General features: G+C 41.3%; 2 protein-coding genes across 5 annotated transcripts; one reads left to right on the forward strand and one right to left on the reverse strand.

Annotated features, from left to right (window-relative positions):
- Positions 1-1,621: 1,621 nt before the first annotated feature.
- LOC119560020 lies at positions 1,622-13,254 on the reverse strand. Its single transcript, XM_037873308.1, has 3 exons — positions 11,766-13,254; positions 2,893-3,764; positions 1,622-2,414 (listed from the first exon to the last, which is right to left on the reverse strand). Exons 1-3 carry the CDS (start codon positions 12,547-12,549, stop codon positions 2,082-2,084), a joined length of 1,989 nt encoding a protein of 662 aa, XP_037729236.1. The 5' UTR covers positions 12,550-13,254; the 3' UTR covers positions 1,622-2,081.
- Positions 13,233-27,090, forward strand: LOC119560021 (alpha-N-acetylgalactosaminidase-like). 4 transcript variants are annotated; one of them, XM_037873310.1, is made up of 8 exons: positions 13,234-13,402; positions 21,384-21,564; positions 21,620-21,797; positions 21,850-22,110; positions 22,164-22,325; positions 22,378-22,590; positions 22,639-22,803; positions 27,038-27,090. In XM_037873310.1, the coding sequence occupies exons 1-8, from the start codon at positions 13,270-13,272 to the stop codon at positions 27,077-27,079; spliced, it is 1,335 nt and encodes a 444-aa protein (XP_037729238.1). In that variant the 5' UTR covers positions 13,234-13,269; the 3' UTR covers positions 27,080-27,090. The 4 variants fall into 4 exon arrangements, with proteins under 4 accessions (XP_037729240.1, XP_037729238.1, XP_037729237.1 ...); XM_037873309.1 differs by lacking the exon at positions 27,038-27,090 and adding an exon at positions 22,857-23,152 and having other exon boundaries at positions 13,235-13,402; XM_037873311.1 differs by lacking the exons at positions 13,234-13,402; positions 27,038-27,090 and adding exons at positions 21,151-21,245; positions 22,857-23,149.

Genomic DNA, 27,090 nt, shown 5'->3' on the forward strand with positions numbered 1-27,090 from the left:
GACGTCAACAGCGGCACAGCGTTTTAGGCACAAAAAAAAACAAAAAAAGCTTTTTGCCCTGAGCCATGTCACCGCGTCCCTACTGCAGAACTGAAGGGGAGCGTCACTTGTTCTTCACTTGTGCAAGAGGACATGTCCCACGGGATTCACAAGGTGATTCACAAGTGAATATTTTTTTTTGGAACTGAAGGGTATTTACACAAAGCATAAGCTAAAAATACTCATATTTTAAACTTCAAGTACATTTTGGCATCAATGGAAAGGTCATTTAAATGCCGTTTGAATGATACAAGACTTTTCCTATTGGAAATGCCACAATTTTGTGAAAATTAATATTTTTTAACCTTTTTTCACTTCCTAAAAACTAAAATTTTTTTATGCTAAAAGTTTATAATCAAATCTAATAGTAACTGCAAAAAGCATTTTTCAAAAACCGTAAAAAATATAAAAATCACTTTTTTAACGTGACAAAGTCAGAAAAAAGTTGCATGAAAAAGAGAAAATTATGGCTTGAGTGCAAATACCTAAACATTTTCCAAAAAATTATTAAAAGTATAAGCAAAACCATTTTTGAAAAATTCCCTTTGCAGTTAAAATCCGATGCTCCGTTCAAAAGTAAAAAAACCCGAGAAATCTTAAAAAAAAGCCTGATTTGAAAGGCTCATAATTTTTGTACAACTAATGCTACAGAATTGCATCAAAGGTATACACTGGTCGGCATAAGTATTTTGACGAAATAAAAGTTAAATATACTCATAATTTGAGCTTACTTCTTGTAAACTTTGGCATCAATGGAAAGGTAATTTAAATGCTGTTGAATGATACATTACTTTTTTTAAACCATTCAGTACTTAATGAAAAGGATGAATTTGTGTGAAAATCTACTTCTTAAACTTTTTTCCTCGTCTTGAAATCTTAAATTTTTTGGTGCAAAAAGTTTCTTCTGTCTGTCTGTCCTTCTGTCTAACGCCCACAAACGACCATAATACTAGAAACTGTCTGGCGAATTTTTATAGTTGGTGCTATAGGCTTGGTGGCACTGGGTGGCGCAAGGATGCGCTAGATGGCGCTAGTGAAAAAACTAATTTCCTGGAAGCATATCTTCATCCCTCTCGCACTCCCTTAAGCTGAGTAACGGGTATCTAATAGTCTATGCCATCGACTATAGCGTTTTCTCTTGTTTTTATTGAATTTGAAAGTAATGAATTATTTTTCCATTGGCAATTTTTTTTAAAGTAATGCAATGCTATGTTATTATCATTATATTTTGGAAAAGTATTGCAATTATATTCTATTAGCATTACTTTTCTCAAAGTGATGAATTGATTTTTCATTGGCATTACATATTCCAAAAGAGATGCATTAATTTTCATAAGCATTACTTTATGAGAGGTAATTAATTATTTAGCATTACGTTTTCAAAATTATTTGACAAGTAATGAAAATGCTTAAAGACACGCGTATTTAGCACAAACAGTGTCAGTAATGTCACTGCATGGTGAAAAGTGAAAAATTTAAAGTAGATAAAAATATAAACATCGATGTTTCTGGTTCTTACTGAATCTGCTGATCTTACTTCGTACCGGCTTAGACGTGCGAAATCATTTGCTTTAGGCTAGGATCGTACTCAGTTAACTGTTTATTGTAGGTATTTATTGTACATATTCAATCAGCATACAAGTAATATACGATTAAGGTGTGTTTCTCCGTCTTATCGGTTACGTCGGATAATGGTTGCTACAACATTGCGATCGCATTATAATAGTCTACACTATGTTTTATAATGGTTAGTATATTAATATATGGTATCTCGTGGATTCATGGTTACTAGCGAGCGCACATTCTTTTAGTATAAACCTAATAAGGCACACATATTCGTTTATGTTGAGTTGGAGCGTCGCTAAACTGTTCAGCTGCCGTCTTTTTAATCTGGTGTACAACAATGACAGAAGGTTTTCTTCATTCTACATCACTCCCTTCTTTAATTTGACCAGCATCGCTCAAAGTTGTGTAAGTCTAATTTTTTTAAACTTCGCGGTTCGCAGTTCAGTCCGGAAGTGATGTTGTAGACATATCAAATCTTATCTTCGCGGCATTCCGAAGCTGCTGGCTGATCCCAGTGGGCCGTAGATGGCATGTGGGTGAGAATGGTGAGCGTGAGGGTTCTGACCAGGTCCCGGACCCTGTCCTCCTCCATTTGACATTGTCATGGCCTGCTTGCGCTGCAACGTGTTCGGGCCCATAGGTAGCTCACCATCATTCAGGTCAAGACCAGCCACCATTTGAGCGATCTCGCGTTCCTTCTTTATGTCCGGAGGATTAAACTGCAGGCTTGCCAACGATCCATGGCTGCGGCTACGATGCTCCTGGCGTATAGAGTAGCTGAACGCTCGCTCGTTCAGGTGTCCTTTGCGCTGCAAAAATACAAAAGTTAATAACCGAATTTGTATTGTGTATGGTCAAAATAATAGTAGTGCCCATTCAGGCAATTAAAAACCCAAAAAGAATAACTTTTAAACATACTTTGCAAAACAACTAATATTATTTGTATTTCCAAGACTTCACATTTAGGTCTCTTTGCAGGCCACTCCATGACGTTGACCTGATTGTCTTTAAACTCTTACTTGGCCAATTTACTCGTGTGTTTTATATCGTCAAAGGTATTGTTGATGTGTTATATTGGTTGGTATTGTAGGTTGGTATTTGCATTCTTTTGTGAACACAACTTAGAGAGGATTACCAAACCGATCGCGCTTTATTGTGGCGCACTTAGAAGATATTTCAATTTTCATCCATATAACAACATTCTATTGGTTGCCATGACATACTTTAAATTCGACTGTAGCGTTTTCTTTTGTTTCATTTACCAAATTTAACTCAAGGGAAGCATACCTTGTAAATGCCAGTGCCGCCCGGCGATGGCGATTCCGCGCCCGAGTTTCCAGAGTCATCCAATCCGTTGCCCATCGATGCCGCAAGCTTTCGGCTTGAATGGACCAGTGGACGTGGCTCCCCGATTTGGGACTGGGTCAACTGGGGGGACGGAGCGCCCATGGCCTGTTGTTGGTGATGGTAGGCGTAGATGGGCGGCACAATGGGCATGCCGACGGGCACTCCTCCACCACCACCAGACCCATTTTTTTTGTCCTTTTTCTTTTTCTTGCTAGTTGAGCGAGACGTCTGAAGGGTGGCGTACTGCTGCGGCATCATCACTGGGATCGGCATGGTAGGAAGTCCACTCATGTGTGAGTGGTGCATCATATGGACCTGGTGCTGTGGTAGATGGGGCTGTGGGTGGTGGGCCAGGTGGCTGGTCGGCCCCGGGGGAAAGCCGCGATGACTGATCGTGTGGAAACGGGCAGATTGCGGTCCGGAGACGGGTCCGTAGACCATGCTGCCAGCTCCTGCCGCTCCTTGGAAGCCGGAGCGATGAAGCGCCGCCGGGTGTACTGGCTTCGGTCGAATGAGGGTGCCGGACAGGCTTTGGCTGCCGCTCGACCTGGACACCTTCTTGTCTCGCTTTGTCTTGCGCTCCTCCTTCACCGGCGGAGGCGGCACATCGATCGGTGTGCTAATCTGGCGAGCCCGAAGGGGCCTCCCCAATGTTGATGTGTTTCCCGCAAACAGCTCATAAGGACTTTCTTGGGGACCAATGCTGTTCAACTGATCCTGCGATCCACTCCACACCTTATGGTTCTCGTCGCCATTGCACGAAGCCTCTCCATCATCGACTGTGACGTTAAGGTCAGCGCTGCTGCCGTAAACTGAAAGAGATAGGTAGTTGTTAAAATGAATGTTCAAATGATTTCCACGTGTTTTTATACGGGTATAATAATTTGAGTCAAAAATTTGCAGCGCAGTGAAGAAGAAATTTCTGACCTATGGTGTATATATATGCTTGGATAAAGGGACAGACGGGCATGACTATATTGACTCGTCTAGTGATACTGATATCACTAGACGAGTCAATATAGTCATGCCCGTCTGTCCCTTTATCCGTTTCCATGCAAGCTAGTCTTTCAGTTTTAAAGCATTCGGAATAAAACTTTCCAAAAAGTCTTCTTTCTATTACAGGTAAAATATAAGTCGGATCGTTCGGAGTACCGAAAAGAAAACATGTTCGCTGTTCTTGACTTTAATGACTGGTCCGATTTCAATAATTTTTGGCATGTGATGGGTATTGATAAAAAGAACAAAATCTCATTTAAATTTTAACAAATTATCAGATACCAGTTACTCAGCTTTTAAATTGAAAATTGAAAAAAAATAAGTTTAAATGTTAAAAATTGGAACACGCTTAGAAGATTCGCAAAAGATCACATTAGGCATACGGGTTTCGCAATACGAGAGTTAGTCGTAGACCAATGGGAAAACAGAAAGATTTACAGCGCTGTTACGTGCGCAAATTTTCGGTCCTTCCAGTGCTTTTCAACACTGAGAAAACGATCTTCCGTCTCTTTCTTTCTCTCTGCTATTGGGATATGCCATGCAGATTCTTGGGCTTCGTGCGCAGCGCACGTTTGTTTCAGCAGTGTGCCACGCCCACTCTAATGCCCACTATCCGCCCGAAACTGTGGCTCCTAAATTTTTAGTGCTAGAATAAAAATTTTAACTGAAATGTATTATTCTTATCAATACCTATCGATTGACCTAAAGAAAAGTTTGCCACGCCCACTTTAACGACCACATACCGCCCACAAACTTTAACAAATCGTGAATATGAACGCTGATATCTTGGAAACCTTCAAAGATAGAGAATTGGGATCTCAGATTTAGATTCCGTAGCCTTGTACGCAGCGCAAGTTTGTCACGCGAATATGCCACGCCCACTCTAACGCCCACAAACCGCCCAAGCCTGTGGCGCCCACAATTTTCATGCTAGATAAGAAATTTTAACTGAAATGTATTGGTCTCGTCAATACCTATCATCGATTGATCTAAAAAAAAATTTGCCACGCCCATAACGCTTAAATCTGTATACCGCCGGTAGGTGGCGCACTTCAATCTCGCTTTGTTGCTTGCATATCTCCATTTCTCTTTGGTCCCTTTAGCTGAGTAACGGGTATCTGATAGTCGAGGTACTCGACTATAGCGTTGTTCCTTGTTTTACTTTGATTTTAGTGTCTGAAGGAATGTAATCTAAAAATGCTGTGCAAGAAGTCATAAATCCATTTTGCCTGACCTTCATGGCTGACAGATGTTTTCCGCTGACTATCAAGATCCACTGCGCACTTGTCTCACTTTTCGAGCTGCCGACAAAGGCGAATTGCTGAGTCAGCGGAGCAACTGGTGGCCAGAGCTTAACAAAGCTCTTGAATACAAATAGCTTACATGCTGACCATCGACTAAGCTTGTCTTATCAGTTCATATGAACGAAAACTGGCCAAGACCACTGGTTTTGCGAATGCAAAGGCATTTCAATTAAATGGTCGGGGACTGCGATGGAATTGGTACGACTGGCCTCTTCTGGACTCGGGTCCAGCCGACGAACAACTACTCACACTACAGCTCAATTGGGCCATGGAGACAACGGCTTCGTAATAAATAACAGTAACTTAATAACGTGACCATGGCTACACCTGCAACTGCCACGATACTGCAATACCGCCGACCTGTAGTCGGCCTGAGTTCCATTTAGTCCAGTCCCAGACCTAACCCGCGACCGCTTCAAAGCTGATAGCCTAGTTCCCTTTCCTCTTTTGGCCATGTTGAAGGCCCAGCCTGTGTTGGCTTGCGAAGAGTGTCTTCAAGTGTCTTTGGTGGCAGCTTTGGTGTCTGCTTTTGTATCTTGCCATTCCGTATTTTTTTTCCAAGCGCAATTCTTTGGTTGTGCCTTTAGGACTTGTTTGTTATTCTACCAACTGGCTTTTTATGGGCGTTGTTTTCTTACTCGCTTACATATGAAACCTGCTCAGCATGCGGGCTATTGACCCCCAGACTTGACTGGCTTAAAAAATGACAGCTAGCGCAATCGCTATCACTTTTGCTTGGGAGCAGATATTTACATGGACAACATTCAAAGGCAAGATTTAAGGTATTCCGCTGCTAACTTTCAGCTAAATGATCTCTTGATTTTTCAACTTTCTTTTTACCACGATTCAAAAAGTTAATCTGCCGAAGTGTATTTGAACAATGTTCAATGAAGATAACAGTAACTCAGGTAAAGAAAGCGGAATGCAGGGCGCCACCTAGTGGCGATTACATTTTATTATGAACATTTTTATATGAATTGATAAAGAAAACAAAATTCCATTTTACATCTCTAAGAATGTGGGCCATGTAGAAAAGGCATGCTTAATTCAAAATTTGTCGCATTTATAGTTTTTGACATTCCAGCGTTCATACAGACGCACCGACAGACTTTTGGTGATCAATAAAGTGGGGCCAAGCGCATTATCACACGACCCAGAGATTATAGGACAGTCCCTATTACCACTCTCATTTCAGTAACTTTTTAAATTGCTTAATGCAAAATACATTAAAATGTTAGACTGTAGTGAAGTACATTTTATGTCGACCTTACACAGTTTTTTTGCGTTCAAATTGTGAACACTTAATAGACTTTGGCCTTCCAAGCTAAAAACTCGTATATGAATATACTCATTGGACGGCAAGACATCTATAACTGAGCAGGAAGCTTTGTCAAGCAGTTTCGCTCTACCGTTTAGCAAATTAGACAACAACTTTTACAGCGCACGGAATATAATTTGTGCAAATAGCGGCGGAAGTCCGTCGGATTCCAGATCATTTAATTGACCTGGCTCCAATTTTATCTAGTGATATTAGTTTCAGAAAGTAAAATTACATTTCCAATTACAATTTTTTAATTATGCTTGGGCATTTACCGACATTTAATTGCATCACATTTTCTCTGCTTCTGTACCCTGCTTCACGGAACCACCGTAAAAAATATTTGGACTTACGTCATTATCAGGCGAATCAAACCAAAAGTAAAATTCAAACTCTCACTAACTTTGCGCGGACGGCGAGACGCGCATGCGTGCGTGAAAATATAACAGGAAGGGGATTGAGACGGATAAGATGGAAGCTTGGCCGTTGACTCTATAAAAATCTGTGCCATGCAGTCAGTATAAGTTGAACTACAATGCATTCAAGGCTCGCCAAAGCACTCCGCTGGCATTTACTGAAGTTTGGTGCGACACGAATTCCAACAAGTCGGGAGGAAAAGGAGTGGTAGAAAATGAGTCGGCAACAGCCCAGCATTTTCTATATTTGCTTGCCTTACCTAACATATTTAATGCTAAACGATTAAAAAACTAAAGCCAGCACCGGGGTATGAAGTTGTTTCGCTGTTTTTGTAAACCCGTTACTCGTAGAGTAATCTAATTACCCTAGATTGGCCGAAAAATATGTAGCAGGTAGAAGGAATCGTTTACAACCCCTAAAAAAAAAAAAATTTTAAAAAATTATATCTTTGGTGTTTTTTAGCATATAACCTCCTAAGCTTGGAAATAACATTTTTGAATTAGTTTTGAGTTTCGAATTAAATTTTATCAAAATCGGACGACTATATCATATAGCTGCCATGGGATCGATCGGAAAATTGGTGGGAAAATAATATGAAACAAATTATAGCTTCGGTGTTTTTTAACATATAACCTCCTACGCTTGGAATAACATTTTTCAATTAGTTCTGAGTTTTGAATTTAATTTTATCAAAATCGGACGACTGTGAAACAAATTATAGCTTCGGTGTTTTTTGACATATTATCTTATACTATTGGGAATATCATTTTTTGTATTTTTAAATTTAATAATTATAGCTGCAAGGGTATACAAACTTCGGCTTGCCGAAGTTAACTTCCTTTCTTGTTATTATTAATTTTAATTTTTGTTTTGGTTATCAGTACATTTCTAATATTTAAATCGGACCATTCATTAAAAAGACATAAGCAAATAAGGGAAACGACTCTATGTGTCTTGGTATGCAATTTCGCGAACAGTCGCATTGCTGCTTGCATATCTCCGTCTCCCTAGCACTCCCTTTAGCTGAGTAATCAGATACCCGATAGTCGAGCATCGACCATTGAGTTTTCTCTTGTGGATCATTGCCTTTGAGATTTGGTGTGTTCCGTTGGAGAGACGCAGGTACAGTTGCAAGTTGGAATTTGGGTAGTCAGATCGTAATGTCAGAAGATTGACTAATGCAGCAGTTAAGAACTCACACAAATAAACAAGATGTCTTGCAAGGATTCCAAAACGACCCGGTAAAAGTTTATACACTCTGTAACTGAATTGCGAACTCAGATAGAAAGTCGCTTTACGACATACGAAATCTAATAAGATGTGAAAATTAGAAATGTCCACAACCATCTTTTTTTTAATCTAAGAAAGCTAGTCTGTGCATCTGAATTAAAGTAATTATGCTAACTTGCTCGTAGTAGCTTATTGTCGGAGCACAATTGCACATGCCATAAAAATATGTTCGTTGATTTCCAGCGGAAAAGGAGTGTGAGCTCTTCCGATTCGGCAAACAGATCTCGAAGGGAAATCGGTATGTAGGTCGGAAATTAAATGCTGAGGTATGCCAGTTAAGTCTCAAATCTTAATTTCATAGCTTTACGATCGGGCTCCGCGTTGCTATTATTCCATCGTGAAGTTATTTCCAGCCCGTGAAAACAAACTGTCATGCGGTTGTTGCATGCAACGGAGTCGTTCAACTGCAAGTGGATTTCGGTTAATGGGCCCCGTTTTTGTTTTTGCACTCGAGTATTTACTTCCTCCATTCGAGTGCCGTCCAGCCTCTTTGCAGAGGCAGCAGTAAGAAGTTGTAAAATGGACTCAGAAGATCGTAATGTGCTTTGAAAAAGGCTGCAGCCTCAGCCAAAGCCGTTCTTTGAAGAAGACCTCGAGGCCTCAATGTCGTGGGGCGCTGGCCACGCTGGTAGACGATCTTCAAACAAGCGCAAATAAGGGGTTCTATACACTTGTACCCGCCAACAAATGAAAATGCTATACATTTTATTGCTTAATTATAATACTGAATATAATTGAATTTATATAATTTTATAGTTAACTATCTCTTCCTACCTAAGCAGCAATATTAATGGTTTGGCTTGAATGAGTTTGAATTCGAACTGCACACTGTACAACCTGTAAAACTATGAGTGATCACAGTTTAAGGTGTAACCAAAAGAGGTGTACTAGTCTAGTGTACATATATGCATATATGCTTAATTACTGTGGACGGTAGTCCACGTAGTGACGAAGCGCACCAGAAGAGTGGTATATATAGCTAAAAAGGCAATTCAATTTGCTAATCGTCACCTTTACTTAAATTTTCATAATACAATAAATTTAAAGTTATAGCTAAAAGTTTTTATTTTTAACCACTTTTTGGTTGAAGGTGCGATCGTCCCGACCCCTTACCGCATTAAAAGGTGTTTTGGTTTGATATAATTTATAGAAATACACATTTTATTCAAAATTATTCTAATCGGTTTGCTCAGTAAAAATATCTTAAATAAGACTGAGTCGCTCAAGGTCTTAGCAACCACCTCATTTATCGATTCGATCAGGCTCTCAGTCTCGGGTTTTCTTTACCGTAACATACGAATCCGGTGCCTTACTGACCGCTCGATACCAACAAAGCCGTTTCCGGATCATCTACTGAGAGTCAGTAAGTGACCAAAACAACAAAAGGTCTTTTCACGAGTATTTACGACCAACCACACAAAATCTCTCATCGGTTGTGCAAGGAGCAATCCAAAGGTAAATGAAGCTCTAGGGCTTTTCAGTGATAGCTTCGCATCAATTCAGTGTATGAGGGCTTTTTTCCGATAACAAGCACGAGTGAGACTGTGTTTCGGATGAAGAATATATATTTGCTCAACGATTAACGGGTATACAAACAACTTTTTAACAAACTTTTTAACGAACTTTAGAGTGCATTTTAATCATTGTTAATATTTTCCAGTTGTACGTTTTGAATTGTTTTGATTTCAAACGGCTAAGTCGTTTGGTTTTTTAAAATTTTTATTTTTTATTAACCGCAGGTGAGCTTGCTTAACAAAAGTTTAAACTCTTCTCGGCGGAGTTTCAGTGAAGCACCCTCACATCGCCGACCACCCTCTCAACGACACTCTCTTTTTGACCACTCTACCGCGGTTTTGAAGCGATTTCACACTTCCCTACTGACTTTCCAGCGAATCGGCGTGTTCCATAAGCAAAAGCACCAAGCCACGACCGCAGTCACATGAAAATTAGCAAACAATCAGAAATTTTCTCACGTGTTCATTTTGGTTCACTTACTCACTCAACACACTTGCATGTTTTTAATGAATGTTTAAGCTCGGAACCAGCTTTTTTGAATTGTTCCCCTCACTTTTGTTAACTGTGTTGGGGGTATCTCTGTACTAACCATGCCTACCTGTTGATGATGAGACTTTGCGTTTTGTTCATGAGTGGGATAAAGGCGAATGTGGCACGGCCCGAAGTCGAAGGGCTGTGAAAACCAAGAATGCATAAAACAGTATAGATCTAATAACCTAATCGTGGTCACATGGGCCTTATTAATTAGTACGTAGCTAGCCGTAAGACATTTAATTTTTATTATTATAGGGTATCCAAAAGTCATAGATGGTACACTCTAATACTTGTAGAGTAAAAAGATATATTGTATCCGTTGGAAAGTAAGTAACTGGTAGAAGAAAGTGTTTCACACGCTATAAAATATATTTGGGGCATTTTCTGGAAAATCAGTCACAGAAAAGTTAATTTTAGTGCCATACTTTTTGTCCTTTTTGATAGTGTAACCACAACTAGGGAGAACGCTGTAGTTGATGCCATCGACTATCAAATACCCGTTACTCAGCTAAGAGGAGTGCGAGGGAGATAGAAATACTATATACAAGCAGCATAGTGATGATTAGTACCAAAAGAAAAATTGTATAAGTTATTTTAAACAATTAATTCAAAAAACAAGAGATAACGCTATAGTCGAGTGTTTCGACTATCAGATACCCGTTTCTTAGCTTAAGGGAGTGCAAGAGGGATGGAGATATAAAGTTAAGATAAAGATAAAGAGGCTCTGTTTTTTTCACTAACACACCTAGTCAATAGCGCCACCTATCTTCTTCTTCTACAGCGCTCCTAGCGGCTTGATGGCGCATTAGTGAAAATATATTATTTGCATGTACAATCTCGAATGAATTGCAAAATATTGATAAATATTTGGTTATAACTTTTTAAGGAATAGTCCGATTTCAATAAGTGTTGGCATGTAGGTATTTATAATAAGAAAAACGCTCATTTAAATTTTTAAAAAATATAAAAAATATGGGTGCTAGGCTCGTTTTAGTATTATAGTCGTTTGTGGGCGTTAGAGTGGGCGTGGCACGCTGCTGAAAAACTTGCGCTGTGCTGGAAGCCAAGTGTCAGCACTCTAGCTTTTATAGTTTCCGAGATCTCAGCGTTCATACGGACAGACGGACATGGCTAGATCGACTCGGCTAGTGACCCTGATCAAGAATATATATACTTCGTGGGGTCGGAAACGCTTCCTTCTACCTGTTACATACTTTCCGACGAATCTAGTATACCCTTTCACTCTACGAGTAACGAGTATAATTGTTAAATTAAGTATTTATATTAAGTTTTCTTAGAAAACATCGCAAGACTACGCGAATTATTGATGGCAAAATCTTTTTTTCGAGTTGGCTTAAATGTGTTTTCAAGATAGTCCGAAGTCTACCTGTTATGCAAATAACTGTGGTTTTTATTAAGACTGTAGCAGGGTTACTTACAGTTTTTAACGGATGTGTAACCCTCGGCTGCGATACCACCATTTGTGCCCATCGCTGATCCATTGGCGTGGCCGTTAGAGCCCCGTCCCAGACTATTCAACGTCGTTGTGCTGCCCGCCCGCGACTGCCAGTCAGCTTGGCTGGAAAGGGCTAGATGGTGGTTACCGCCTCCGAATCCGCTTTCGTTTCCGACTCCGTTGGTCGCGTCAGCACTGGACTTGCTTCCGGCAGCGCTCTTCAAGGTGCCATAGACGCTACCGCCCGATCCGCCCGTCTCCAGCTGGCGAGCGTACGAGTTGTCGGCGTAGGCATGGAAGCAACACCTGACTAGCGCGTTCGCGGCCGCTTCCCGCTTGCAGATGAAGACGTGGCACTCGAGCACCTTGATGCCGGTGGTGCGTCGCAAGATGGCGGCGAAGATGGGTGGGTGCTGGGCGCGCGGCATTCGCGCGAAGGGTGAGTCCAGCGGCAGGAATTTTGGCTCCGGATGGGCGTTCCCACGCTCTGGAATGAGAACCTGCCGCACGGCGGCGCAGTAGTGCAGCGACTCAATCGGGAAGAAGCGCGTGATCTGCTTAAGGTTCTCGTCCACGTTCTCCAGCAGAATGCCGTTCGACCAGACGCTCAGCCAACTGTCGATTCCCTTGGCGCCCACTGCCCCCTCCGAGGGATAGAGGCTGCGCAGCGGCTCCTGGATGCCCTGCAGACCGTCCTTGCTCTGGCGCGGCACGGCGCTGCCCAGGTAGAGCACGCGGCACCTACAGATGGGCGTGGAGTCACCCATTGTGACTACGTAGCGGAATTACTAACTCGTAGTGCGGTAGCTGTAGCTAAAGAGCGGTGTTCCACTCGAGTGCGCGGCGCGGAGAGAGGGGAAGGGCGGAGAGCAGGTCCAAAAATGTGGACTTTCTGGTTTCGCTTTGTGTGCTGGCCTCGTTTGTGTCCACAGGTATTTCTGCGGCTGTTGCTGTGTTTTCTGTGACTGTGTCTGTACCCAGGTGCGTTCTTAGACCGTTGCCAGAGAGCTTTTTGGCTTAGGTAAGCGGATATTTTTCGCCGCGCACTCAGAGCCACTTGCACTCACACCAACGTTCGCATTCTCAATCGGGTTCACAGCAACATGGGCACACGCACACTCGTACATAGCGGGGTGACAGCATACACACACACACACACAATAGAGCTGGGAATTGAATTCCCGTTGCAGGCCTTATTCAAATTCAAGAAAATCTCGATTCGGAATTCTTGGAGAATGCACCCAATGGTCTTTCGCACTCACACACACACCCGGAGACTCAGGCAACGGAGCTGAAACACACACACACTGGCGATTGAAAAACAAATATGGCGGCGCGCGGCTCTGATCCCGAACCCCTTAGCACTATAATTCTGCGCACGCTCCGTGGAGAGAATACAGCTGGGCTGATCCGACACTCCTGAACCAACTGAAAGATCGCGCCCGCTCCGGATTAAAGCTTGTCTCACGACGACGTCTCACTGGAAAATGAATCTGGCTACTTGGACTTGGACTTCGTTCGTTGCAAAAGAGTCGTCGGCTCGGCGATCAGAAAGTCGCTCTCTGCGCTCAGCCACCTGTGTACCTGTTCCCCGCTCTTTGTCCGACCAAATTAAGGCAGGTAGGAGTGTGTGTTATATTTCGACCTACTGGGCTCTAAAGGGACATTGTTAATCTTCTACACGCCGAATGGTTTAATCCACTAAGACATTAACCCCATGTTATTATGTATAATTTTGCTTTTCAACATACATATATGTATTTCAATTTGTATACCCGTTACTCGTAGCGTAAAAGAGTATACTAGATTCGTCGGAAAGTATGTAACAGGTAAAAGGAAGCGTTTCCGACCCCATAAAGTGTATATATTCTTCATCAGGATAACCAGCCGAGTCGATCTAGCCATGTCCGTCTGTTCGACTGTCCGTATGAACGCTGATCTCGGAAACTTTAAAAGCTGCAATTGTGTGATTAGGCATGCGGATTCCTGCGCAGCGCAATTTTGTTTCGTCAGTTTGCCACACCCACTCTAACGCCCACAAGCCGCCCAAAACTGTGGCGCCCATAGTTTTCAGGTTGATGGCGCATTGCATATCCACTTGGTCCCTTTAGTTGAGTAACGGGTATCTGATAGTCGAGGCACTCGACTATAGCGTTTTCTCTTGTTCTCCGTTTTCTCTCTGTATACAATTAAATTTTACGACACTTAAGCCTAGTACTCACATCGACGAAAGCCGCGAGCTAACCATAGGAGTGAGCGAGAGGCAAACAGGCGGCTAAAGGTTTTCGTCGGGTCTGTTTTTCAGCGCGGTACTCAGATGAGCTAAGGAAATACCAGAAAAAATACCAGATTTCGCGAGTGCATTTTCGATGAACGCCGTTAGCCGCGGCCCAAAGAATAAGAATTTTAATCTTTGGCGGTGTTCGTGCAGAACCGGTGGGGAATTCAAAAATTAACAAGGAAGAACGCTATAGTCGAGTACCTCGACTATCAGATACCCGTTACTCAGCTAAAGGGACCAAAGGGAAATGGAGATATGCAAGCAGCAAAGCGAGATTGAAATGCGCCACCTATCGGCGGTAGACAGATTTAAGCGTTATGGGCGTTATAGTGGGCATGGAAATTTTTTTTGGGTCAATCGATAGGTATTGACGAGACCAATACAGTTCAGTTAAAATTTTTTATCTAGCATGAAAATTGTGGGCGCCACAGGCTTGGGCGGTTTGTGGGCGTTAGAGTGGGCGTGGCATATTTGCGTAACAAACTTGCGCTGCGCACAAGACTACGGAATCTAAATTTGAGATCCCAATTCTCTATCCTTGATAGTTTCGGAGATACCCACGTTCATATTTACGATTTTTTTAAGTTTGTGGGTGGTTTGTGGGCGTAAAAGTGGGCGTGGCAAACTTTTTTTAGGGTCAATCGATAGGTATTGATAAGAAAAATTCATTCCAGTTTAAATTTTTACTCTAGCATGAAAACTGTAGGAGCCACAGTTTTGGGCGGTTTGTGGGCGTTAGAGTGGGCGTGGCACTCTACTGAAACAAACTTGCGCTGCGTAAGAAGCTCTGGAATCTGCACGCCAAATCTCAACAGCCTAGCTCTCATAGTTTCCGAGATCTCAGCGTTCATCCGGACAGACAGACGGACAGACGGACATGGCTAGATCGGCTAGTGATCCTGATCAAGAATATATATACTTTATGGGGTCGGAAACGCTTCCTTCTGCCTGTTACACAATTTCCGACGAATCTAGTATACCCTTTTACTCTACGAGTAACGGGTATAAAAAGGCATGATTGATGTACATAGGAAACTCATCATATTACAAACATTTGTTAAAGTAAAATTAGAAAAAATTTACTCAGCTTAAACAAAATTTAAAGCAAAAAAAGAAAAGAAAGAATGTGTACAAAAGTATATGTATGTCTGATAAAATAATCCGAAAGAATTTATTTAGGGATACTGATAACGAAAGTTTGCTTGAAATCGGTGACTAAGTTCTTTGAAAAAAAACCCAATTAGTAACAGTTTTTCAAAATGCCAATCATTTTTGAAAAATAAACAAGGAAGAATGCTATAGTCGAGTGCCTCGACTATCAGATACCCGTTACTCAGCTAAAGGGACCAAAGGGAAATGGAGGTAAGCAAGCAGCAAAGCAAGACTGAAATGCGCCACCTACCGGCGGTAGACAGATTTAAGCGTTATGGGCGTTAGGGTGGGCGTGGCAAATTTTTTTTTGGGTCAATCGATAGGTATTGACGAGACCAATACAGTTCAGTTAAAATTCTGTATCTAGTATGAAAATTGTGGGCGCCTAAGGTTTGGGCGGTTTGTGGGCGTTAGAGTGGGCGTGGCATATTCGCGTAGCAAAATTGCGCTGCGTGCAAAGCTACGGAATCTAAATCTGAGATCCCAATTCTCTATCCTTGATAGTTTCGGAGATACCCACGTTCATATTTACGATTTTTTTAAGTTTGTGGGCGGTTTGTGGGCGTAAAAGTGGGCGTGGCAAACTTTTTTTTGGGTCACTCGATAGGTATTGATGAGAAAAATTCATTCCAGTTTAAATTTTTACTCTAGCATGAAAACTGTAGGAGCCACAGTTTTGGGCGGTTTGTGGGCGTTAGAGTGGGCGTGGCACTATACTGAAACAAACTTGCGCTGCGTAAGAAGCTCAGGAATCTGCACGCCAAATCTCAATAGCCTAGCTCTCATAGTTTCCGAGATCTCAGCGTTCATCCGGACAGACAGACGGACAGACGGACATGGCTAGATCGGCTAGTGATCCTGATCAAGAATATATATACTTTATGGGGTCGGAAACGCTTCCTTCTGCCTGTTACATAATTTCCGACGAATCTAGTATACCCTTTTACTCTACGAGTAACGGGTATAAAAAGGCATGATTGATGTACATAGGAAACTCATCATATTACAAACATTTGTTAAAGTAAAATTAGAAAAAATTTACTCAGCTTAATCAAAATTTAAAGCAAAAAAAGAAACGAATGAATGTATACAAAAGTATATGTATGTCTGACAAAATAATCCGAAAGAATTTATTTAGGGATACTGATAACGAAAGTTTGCTTGAAATCGGTGACTAAGTTCTTTGAAAAAAACCCAATTAGTAACAGATTTTCAAAATGCCAATCATTTTTGAAAAATAAACAAGGAAGAATGCTATAGTCGAGTGCGTCGACTATCAGATACCCGTTACTCAGCTAAAGGGACCAAAGGGAAATGGAGATAAGCAAGCAGCAAAGCAAGACTGAAATGCGCCACCTACCGGCGGTAGACAGATTTAAGCGTTATGGGCGTTAGGGTGGGCGTGGCAAATTTTATTTTGGGTCAATTGATAGGTATTGACGAGATCAATACAGTTCAGTTAAAATTCTGTATCTAGCATGAAAATTGTGGGCGCCACAGGCTTGGGCGGTTTGTGGGCGTTAGAGTGGGCGTGGCATATTCGCGTAGCAAAATTGCGCTGCGTACAAAGCTACGGAATCTAAATCTGAGATCCCAATTCTCTATCCTTGATAGTTTCGGAGATACCCACGTTCATATTTACGATTTTTTGAAGTTTGTGGGCGGTTTGTGGGCGTAAAAGTGGGCGTGACAAACTTTTTTTGGGTCACTCGATAGGTATTGATGAGAAAAATTCATTCCAGTTTAAATTTTTACTCTAGCATGAAAACTGTAGCAGCCACAGTTTTGGGCGATTTGTGGGCGTTAGAGTGGATGTGGCACTCTACTGAAACAAACTTGTGCTGCGTAAGAAGCTCAGGAATCTGCACGCCAAATCTCAATAGCCTAGCTCTCATATTTCCGAGATCTCAGCGTTCATCCGGACAGACAGACGGACAGACGGACATGGCTAGATCGACTCGGCTATTGATCCTGATCAAGAATATACATACTTTATGGGGTCGGAAACGCATCCTTCTGCCTGTTACATAATTTCCGACGAATCTAGTATACCCTTTTACTCTACGAGTAACGGGTATAAAAAGGCATGATTGATGTACATAGGAAACTCATCATATTACAAACATTTGTTAAAGTAAAATTAGAAAAAATTTACTCAGCTTAATCAAAATTTAAAGCAAAAAAAGAAACGAATGAATGTATACAAAAGTATATGTATGTCTGATAAAATAATCCGAAAGAATTTATTTAGGGATACTGATAACGAAAGTATTGCTTGAAATCGGTGACTAAGTTCTTTGAAAAAAAACCCAATTAGTAACAGTTTTTCAAAATGCCAATCATTTTTGAAAAATAAACAAGGAAGAATGCTATAGTCGAGTGCCTCGACTATCAGATACCCGTTACTCAGCTAAAGGGACCAAAGGGAAATGGAGGTAAGCAAGCAGCAAAGCAAGACTGAAATGCGCCACCTACCGGCGGTAGACAGATTTAAGCGTTATGGGCGTTAGGGTGGGCGTGGCAAATTTTTTTTTGGGTCAATCGATAGGTATTGACGAGACCAATACAGTTCAGTTAAAATTCTGTATCTAGTATGAAAATTGTGGGCGCCTAAGGTTTGGGCGGTTTGTGGGCGTTAGAGTGGGCGTGGCATATTCGCGTAGCAAAATTGCACTGCGTGCAAAGCTACGGAATCTAAATCTGAGATCCCAATTCTCTATCCTTGATAGTTTCGGAGATACCCACGTTCATATTTACGATTTTTTGAAGTTTGTGGGCGGTTTGTGGGCGTAAAAGTGGGCGTGGCAAACTTTTTTTGGGTCACTCGATAGGTATTGATGAGAAAAATTCATTCCAGTTTAAATTTTTACTCTAGCATGAAAACTGTAGGAGCCACAGTTTTGGGCGGTTTGTGGGCGTTAGAGTGGGCGTGGCACTATACTGAAACAAACTTGCGCTGCGTAAGAAGCTCAGGAATCTGCACGCCAAATCTCAATAGCCTAGCTCTCATAGTTTCCGAGATCTCAGCGTTCATCCGGACAGACAGACGGACAGACGGACATGGCTAGATCGGCTAGTGATCCTGATCAAGAATATATATACTTTATGGGGTCGGAAACGCTTCCTTCTGCCTGTTACATAATTTCCGACGAATCTAGTATACCCTTTTACTCTACGAGTAACGGGTATAAAAAGGCATGATTGATGTACATAGGAAACTCATCATATTACAAACATTTGTTAAAGTAAAATTAGAAAAAATTTACTCAGCTTAATCAAAATTTAAAGCAAAAAAAGAAACGAATGAATGTATACAAAAGTATATGTATGTCTGATAAAATAATCCGAAAGAATTTATTTAGGGATACTGATAACGAAAGTTTGCTTGAAATCGGTGACTAAGTTCTTTGAAAAAAACCCAATTAGTAACAGTTTTTCAAAATGCCAATCATTTTTGAAAAATAAACAAGGAAGAATGCTATATTTAAAATTCTGTATCTAGCATGAAAATTGTGGGCGCCACAGGCTTGGGCGGTTTGTGGGCGTTAGAGTGGGCGTGGCATATTCGCGTAGCAAAATTGCGCTGCGTACAAAGCTACGGAATCTAAATCTGAGATCCCAATTCTCTATCCTTGATAGTTTCGGAGATACCCACGTTCATATTTACGATTTTTTGAAGTTTGTGGGCGGTTTGTGGGCGTAAAAGTGGGCGTGACAAACTTTTTTTGGGTCACTCGATAGGTATTGATGAGAAAAATTCATTCCAGTTTAAATTTTTACTCTAGCATGAAAACTGTAGCAGCCACAGTTTTGGGCGATTTGTGGGCGTTAGAGTGGATGTGGCACTCTACTGAAACATACTTGCGCTGCGTAAGAAGCTCAGGAATCTGCACGCCAAATCTCAATAGCCTAGCTCTCATAGTTTCCGAGATCTCAGCGTTCATCCGGACAGACAGACGGACAGACGGACATGGCTAGATCGACTCGGCTAGTGATCCTGATCAAGAATATACATACTTTATGGGGTCGGAAACGCATCCTTCTGCCTGTTACATAATTTCCGACGAATCTAGTATACCCTTTTACTCTACGAGTAACGGGTATAAAAAGGCATGATTGATGTACATAGGAAACTCATCATATTACAAACATTTGTTAAAGTAAAATTAGAAAAAATTTACTCAGCTTAATCAAAATTTAAAGCAAAAAAAGAAACGAATGAATGTATACAAAAGTATATGTATGTCTGATAAAATAATCCGAAAGAATTTATTTAGGGATACTGATAACGAAAGTATTGCTTGAAATCGGTGACTAAGTTCTTTGAAAAAAAACCCAATTAGTAACAGTTTTTCAAAATGCCAATCACTTTTGAAAAATAAACAAGGAAGAATGCTATAGTCGAGTGCCTCGACTATCAGATACCCGTTACTCAGCTAAAGGGACCAAAGGGAAATGGAGGTAAGCAAGCAGCAAAGCAAGACTGAAATGCGCCACCTACCGGCGGTAGACAGATTTAAGCGTTATGGGCGTTAGGGTGGGCGTGGCAAATTTTTTTTTGGATCAATCGATAGGTATTGACGAGACCAATACAGTTCAGTTAAAATTCTGTATCTAGTATGAAAATTGTGGGCGCCAAAGGTTTGGGCGGTTTGTGGGCGTTAGAGTGGGCGTGGCATATTCGCGTAGCAAAATTGCGCTGCGTGCAAAGCTACGGAATCTAAATCTGAGATCCCAATTCTCTATCCTTGATAGTTTCGGAGATACCCACGTTCATATTTACGATTTTTTGAAGTTTGTGGGCGGTTTGTGGGCGTAAAAGTGGGCGTGGCAAACTTTTTTTTGGGTCACTCGATAGGTATTGATGAGAAAAATTCATTCCAGTTTAAATTTTTACTCTAGCATGAAAACTGTAGGAGCCACAGTTTTGGGCGGTTTGTGGGCGTTAGAGTGGGCGTGGCACTATACTGAAACAAACTTGCGCTGCGTAAGAAGCTCAGGAATCTGCACGCCAAATCTCAATAGCCTAGCTCTCATAGTTTCCGAGATCTCAGCGTTCATCCGGACAGACAGACGGACAGACGGACATGGCTAGATCGGCTAGTGATCCTGATCAAGAATATATATACTTTATGGGGTCGGAAACGCTTCCTTCTGCCTGTTACATACTTTCCGACGAATCTAGTATACCCTTTTACTCTACGAGTAACGGGTATAAAAATGGAAGAAAAACACCCAAAACGGCAAAAGGTCAGTGCAGATGAAAAAGGATGCCTAATCCAAGCTGTTGCCCATTATTGTGGGACTTAACCGACAGGAAGCAGTACCACAACGGGTCAAATCCGCAGAATAGTTGAAGCGCTGGAGGAGATCCACTAGATAATCCCAGTGGGAAGAAACATGGGACATCGCACGATCTCCGATGAGCTCCATTAAGGACTCCTCCTTCACCAGCTACTTGGCAGCTGGTGATGGAGCGGAGATAGAGGATGCGCCGGCTTCTATAGGGAGAAGGAAATAAGGTCGCCCGCTAAGGGACAGCTGGAGGAGCTATCACCAGCCATTATTGGCCAGCTCGGAGTTGGACTACAGATGGCGCGGGAAAGATGGCGGAGCATCCGTGCGACGAGAAGGAAGCCTTTAACTTCTAATTTACATACATAAAAACATTTAATTTAATAATTTAATTTATAAAAATTTAATTTTTGTAAAAATCTACTTTTTAAACCTTTTTCCCAGTCTTGAAAACTATAATCTTTTGATGCCTAAAGTTTCTCTAAATAAAACTTACAGTAACTGTAAAAATAACTTTACAAAAATCTTTTTGCTTTTCTTATTAACTGATTTTTTGAAAATGTTTAGAATTTGGAATTCGAGACATGTTTTTCATTTCAAGACCGATTTTTGGTCATAGCTTCATTGTATTTTACTTTAAAAAGCCTTACACTTCAAATACTAAATGCTTAACGGCACAGGCAATAATGTATAAAAGAAAATACAAGAGTACTTCCATCAGCAGTTTCGCAGATCGTAAGTACATAACCTAAATATGCTTTTCTTATCGTTTGGTATTGCACGCTCTTAAATTAAATTAGATTCGCCAGCCCTTTGGTAATAAAGTTGACTTTCCCACACTCATATTTCATACGGGTTCTCGTTTCTTACTAGAATTGTTGTTTCACACCTGGCAGTTGCCAATGACTCTTCTTCTGATTGTGATTTGCAATGCCCTTCGATTTGTATATGGCCTGAATAACGGGCTGGCGATCGTACCTCCGATGGGCTGGATGCCATTTGAGAGGTTTCGCTGCATGACGGACTGTGCCCGCTTCCCCAAGGACTGCATCAGGTTGATTACTTTTGCGTTCCTTAATATATTCTTTAAAGTGTTATTCTGATCATAGTGAATCGCTTATGAGACGTACGGCGGACCTCTTGTTATCAGAGGGCTATGCTGCTGCAGGGTATCAATACTTGATTATCGATGACTGTTGGATGGAAGCGTCTCGCGACGAAGCGACTCACGAGCTTCTGCCCAGCTTCGATCGATTCCCCAGTGGAATGATGGCTCTCGGCAATCACGTGAGTAGGCGATTCGTATCCCTTAAAAGAGCTGATTTGTTTTTTCGAACAGATTCATAACCTAGGACTGAAGTTTGGAATTTACCATGATGTGGGAGAGAAAACATGCATGTTCCGTGGCCCTGGAGCTGCTGGGCACTTTAATCTAGATGCTCAAACCTTCGCTAAATGGGGCGTTGACTACGTCAAGATGGACGGCTGCTACGCTAGTGAAGAAGATATAGACTGGGGATACCCAGCCTTTGGAGCGGCTATGAACCAAACCGGTCGGCACATGGTGTACTCCTGCAGTTGGCCTTTTTATAAGTCAAAGGTTTGTTTTGCTGTTTTAAGTCGTGCAGGGTACCAATCCGCACTTTTCTTCAGCCAAACTACTCGTTGATAGCGAAACATTGCAATCTCTGGAGGTTTGCTGTTGACATACAAGACTCGTTTACATCGGTGACGAACATAATGTCGCGATACTCCAGCAAACAGGATATTCTGACAGCACATTCTGGCCCTGGTCGCTGGAATGATCCAGATATGGTGATATCTAAAAGCTGTGATAGCGTTTATGTTATAAATCGACATCCTCTAGCTTGTCCTGGGAAACTTTAGATTAAGCTACGATGCCAGCCGTTTGCAGCTAGCTATATGGGCAGTGATCGCTGCCCCTTTGATTATGACCAACGATTTGGATACCGTACGTCCGGAAATAAAAGAACTCCTACAGAACCCTGATGTAATAGCAATAGATCAGGACCCGCTGGGCCAGCCTGGAAGGCTCGTTCTTGCGGTGCGAAACTTTCAGGTAATCATTATTATACGACTTGTTCATTGAATAAAGTTTGACGCCTAGGTTTGGGTTCGGCCTGTAACTCCGGTAAGTGACCTTGGAAAGAACTCTTTTGCAGTGGCCTTCGTCAATCAAGGAGGCTTTGGTACATGTCCCTTGTGTCCTCAAACATTTGAGGTACCCTTGCAGAGAATAGGCTTGAAGAGCCGCATGGGCTATTATGTAATAGTAAGTAGGATTTATTTTTGAAAAGCATTGGTAGCTTATATAAGTCTGTACAGGACTTGTTTAACGGCACGAACAATTTGGGATTATTCAAGCCAAAGGATACATTTATTACGCGAGTTAACCCGGAAGGCGTTAATTTCTACAAGTTTACTGTGGTTCCTTACTACTGATTTTTTCAAAAGCTTTGAAAATACATATATATGTACATATGTTTGTATATATATATACACATAAGTTTCTAAACAGTATTGAAAAAAAGCCAATTCATTTGCAGCTGATATACGTTACTTTAAGTAAATATATAAGATCGCGTTAAAATTTTAATGGGTGCCGAAAATAAATATTTTAGAACGAAACAACAAATCAATTTAATTAACTAATAGACCGACTTTGACAACTTTAATAAAATCACTGTGGACAGCAGTCCACGTAGTGACGAAGTGCGACAGGAGAGTGTGCGAAGGCGACTGCTATATATAACCGCAGAATTAGCAAGTATGTTTCAGCAGGGTGTTACGCTTACTCTAACCCCTATATACGACTATAATACTGAGTCCCGTCTAGCGACCTCTTTTTTAATATTTTGTAAAAAGGTATTGCCAAATGATTATCAATATTTTGCAATTCAATAAATATTACAAACCACTAATACGCCGCCAAGCGGCTAGGGGTGCTATAGGCTAGTTGGCGCTATAGGCTAGATGGCGGTTTAGAAGAAGAAGATAGGTAGGTGTCGCTATAGGCTAGGTATGTTTGTAAAAAAACAGAGTTGCTTTAAGCATATCTCCGTCCCTCTCGCACTCTCTTAAGCCGAGTAACGGGTATATAATAGTCAAGACCATCGACTATAGCGATTTCTCTTGTTTTATTTATAAATAATATAAGCAAGTCTTAGTTTCTGTTATTTCCAGATGAGCTTAAATTATTATTATTATTATTATTATTATGGTTTGTGCCAAACCGAAGTAGACACTTCTGGGTCACACCGCGGGACAAGGGGGTAATGAGCACTTGTCGCTGGCACGGGGACGCCTTGCTGGTAGGACGATCGCGTCGCGGCAATGGTAACGATGGTTACTGCGATGCCGGACCACAGGCGATGCTGAGCTGCGCTGAGGTTGAGCTAACGTGGTTAGCTGCTAGTTGAGATAGTGTATTACGAGCTCTATTCCCAGAGGTAGGAAGTAGAACCGCGGAGCTATGAGGTGCGTTGATAACTGATTTATTCTTCATTTGATACATGCTTATATACTACTTGGAACGCTGAAGTTTGGTGTAATGATTAGTGAAATAAGCTATATTCTAAAGTAGGTCAGGGAATTATGATTATGGTAGCAGTTTGCGTAGTTGGCTCGGCTGACACTGCAAAATGTGCTGACTGCATTGGCGGGTCAGTGTGCCGTTGAGTCGGTGAGACGGTGAGTTGGTGAGACATTTCATATGCTGATCAGCAATTCTCATCTGCAGTGAGTGCTACGAGCGCCTGGTACTGTTTCCAACTTGGCTACTGCTTGATTTGTTGGGTGTGGTCATTTTGAGCACCTTTGGGTACGAACATTCTCCCCCCCATTGAGGGGTACCCTCAATTAAGGCGTGATGTCGGTCAACCCTTGGCCGAATTGTATAGAAAGCACCTAACAAATCATTGTCCGAGGAGGATCTTCCCTTCAACTGCAGCGGTTCATGTTTTGGATTCAGGTCCTTCACATCTTCTTGATGCTGCTTAACACTCCCCTTTGCGATAAAATTGACATTACCGTGTGGACTGAAATTGTGCCCTCGTAGAACTTGATCATTTGGCACGTCTATGGTATGTGGACCTTCTGCAACAAAACTACGATATTTCTTCATTAAGTTTAGAAATGTTAAACAAAAGTAAAACTTCTTGTAGGTTTTAAATTGATGTGAAGTCGGTTCTATATTAATTGGGTTTTCTCTTGCAGATAAAGTTCAGTAAGCTGCAATGAACCATTATATATATAGGTTGATTCTCGATCGGACGAGTCAGTGTCGCTAGTTCATGATTGGCTACATATATCTTCAGTCTCCTTTATTTTATGATCCATCAATGCTACGTTCGTTAAATGAATCCCATCTTCATCGAGTAAAATCTCATTTTGCCGTTTGTTTTCTTCTAATCAAATTGATTATTATTTATCGGATTTTTATCTTTCGTTGGCTCATAAGCAGCGTTCGGTCCTGCAAGATCATCTTTGTCTTCTACCAGAATAGGGTTGATTTCCGTATCAGATGAGGTTTCCTTATTGAGATAACCTGTGATTACTTAACCAAGCCTTGTGCCCTGTGCCAAAGGTTTATTAGGTCCTAGTTCAAGAAGTTCACCGGTTAGTACACGAGAATATACCTCAACCCCTAAGGTTAGGTCAATGGGTTTAGGTTGCCGAAATCAGGATCTGCTAACGGCAGTCCCTCGGGAATATTAAGATCGGTATTAATCGGTACTGACGGTTGGTCTGTAATGACTGTGGGAATAATAAATACCTCTATAAGTGTTTCAAACCCTGATGTAACTAATGAGAGTTTTAGTGTTGATCTGATTGGTGTTGATATATTCCCTCCGATTCCAGATATTTCAATCGGTGACATTTCCTTAAGTGATAGCAGATCTGCCATCCTCCTTGAGATAAGATTCACCTTTGATCCACCATCTATAACAGCGCGACATGTTTGTAGTTGACCGTTTGGCTCTTGTAATGATACCTTGGCGGTCGCGAGCAGAGTATATCCTCCCACGTGGTTGTAGCCTGCAATAGTTGCTGCTCCGGCCACTGGATTGCTAGTCGGTCCTTGGTGTAACAGTGAATGATGCCGTTGGTGGCAGACTCGACAAGTGGCTGGTTATCCACAGTTTTCAACCTTATGAGCTGTAGACAAACAATTTGTGCGTGCTCCTTCTTGAATAATGGCTTGGCGCCGTGGTTTGGGGTCCATTTCCTGGAGACTGCTGCATGTTCTAAGATGATGTGGTCCTAGGTGACAAATCTTACAGCTCTCTTCGTTGTGAACTGACTGATAGCGGAGTGTTGCTGTAGGTTGAGCGCTTATCGTCTCCAGCATGCAAGCGCGTCGCTCAATTATAACATATTTTGAAGGCATCATTACCTAACATAGGAGCGTCATTTAATTTAATTTCTAATTCAAGTTTATGATAGAGGTGTTGTGATCTCATAATATCTGTTTTTTGTTGCCAACTATTTTTCTAGTTCTATTCTATTTGTATACTATTTGCTTGAGTTAGGCATCATTGTCTAAGATTTTGAATAATAATAATTACAATACTCATCTGGTTTTCGTGATTCATGTTGGCGGTTAAGCTGCTTGAACTTTGATTAATAGCTGCTGTTAACTGTTATGAGCTGATGGTTACTATCTGTTTAGTAGATGTCTACTACTTGCTTACTAGTTGTTATTAGCTGGTTACTATATGTTTAGTAGATGTATACAAGTTGTTTACTAGATGTTATTAGCTGGTTACTAGCTGTTTAGCATCTGGTTTCAATATGTTTAGTAGATGCCCTTTAGTTCTGCAGTAGGGACGCGGTGACATGGCTCAAGGCAAAAAGCTTTATTTGTTTTTTTTTTGTGCCTAAAACGCTGTGCCGCTGCTGACGTCAGCAGAGCAGTCGGCACAGCGTTGAAGACTGCCCACGAAAACGATCGTGCAACAAAGAGAGGCAGATATTCGGATATTTCCCTCTCTTTCTTGTCTTATAATCTGCCTGCACTTCGCGCTCGCAGAGACAAATTTCGGCCGGTCCGTTATTTTTTTTTGCGACATGTGAATGCCCTAATATTTTAGGAACATTATTGTGTATCGAACTTAAACAACTTATATTGTTTTATAAAAGTAAATTATTTGATTATAGTAAGATTAAGTAATTTGGATTTACTTATAATGTTATGTTTACTTATTATACATTTTTATTACAATATAATTTTTAAGTGTAGTTATAGAAAATTAGTCCGTTAAAATTGATTTCAATATTTAAAACATTAATAGTATTAGTATTAACATTTTTAAAATATTCGTATTGTATTATACCCGTTACTCGTAGAGTAAAAGGGTATACTAGATTCGTCGGAAAGTATGTAACAGGCAGAAGGAAGCGTTTCCGACCCCATATAGTATATATATTCTTGATCAGGATCACTAGCCGAGTCGATCTAGCCATGTCCATGTCAAATACAATTTTTTAAAAATATATTTTTTCAGGAGCGTTGGCCAAGGATTCAGAGGACCCGGACAAAGGTTTAAGAACGGCGATG

This window comes from Drosophila subpulchrella, unplaced genomic scaffold (assembly GCF_014743375.2).
Source record: "Drosophila subpulchrella strain 33 F10 #4 breed RU33 unplaced genomic scaffold, RU_Dsub_v1.1 Primary Assembly Seq354, whole genome shotgun sequence".
Classification (NCBI taxonomy): domain Eukaryota; kingdom Metazoa; phylum Arthropoda; class Insecta; order Diptera; family Drosophilidae; genus Drosophila; species Drosophila subpulchrella.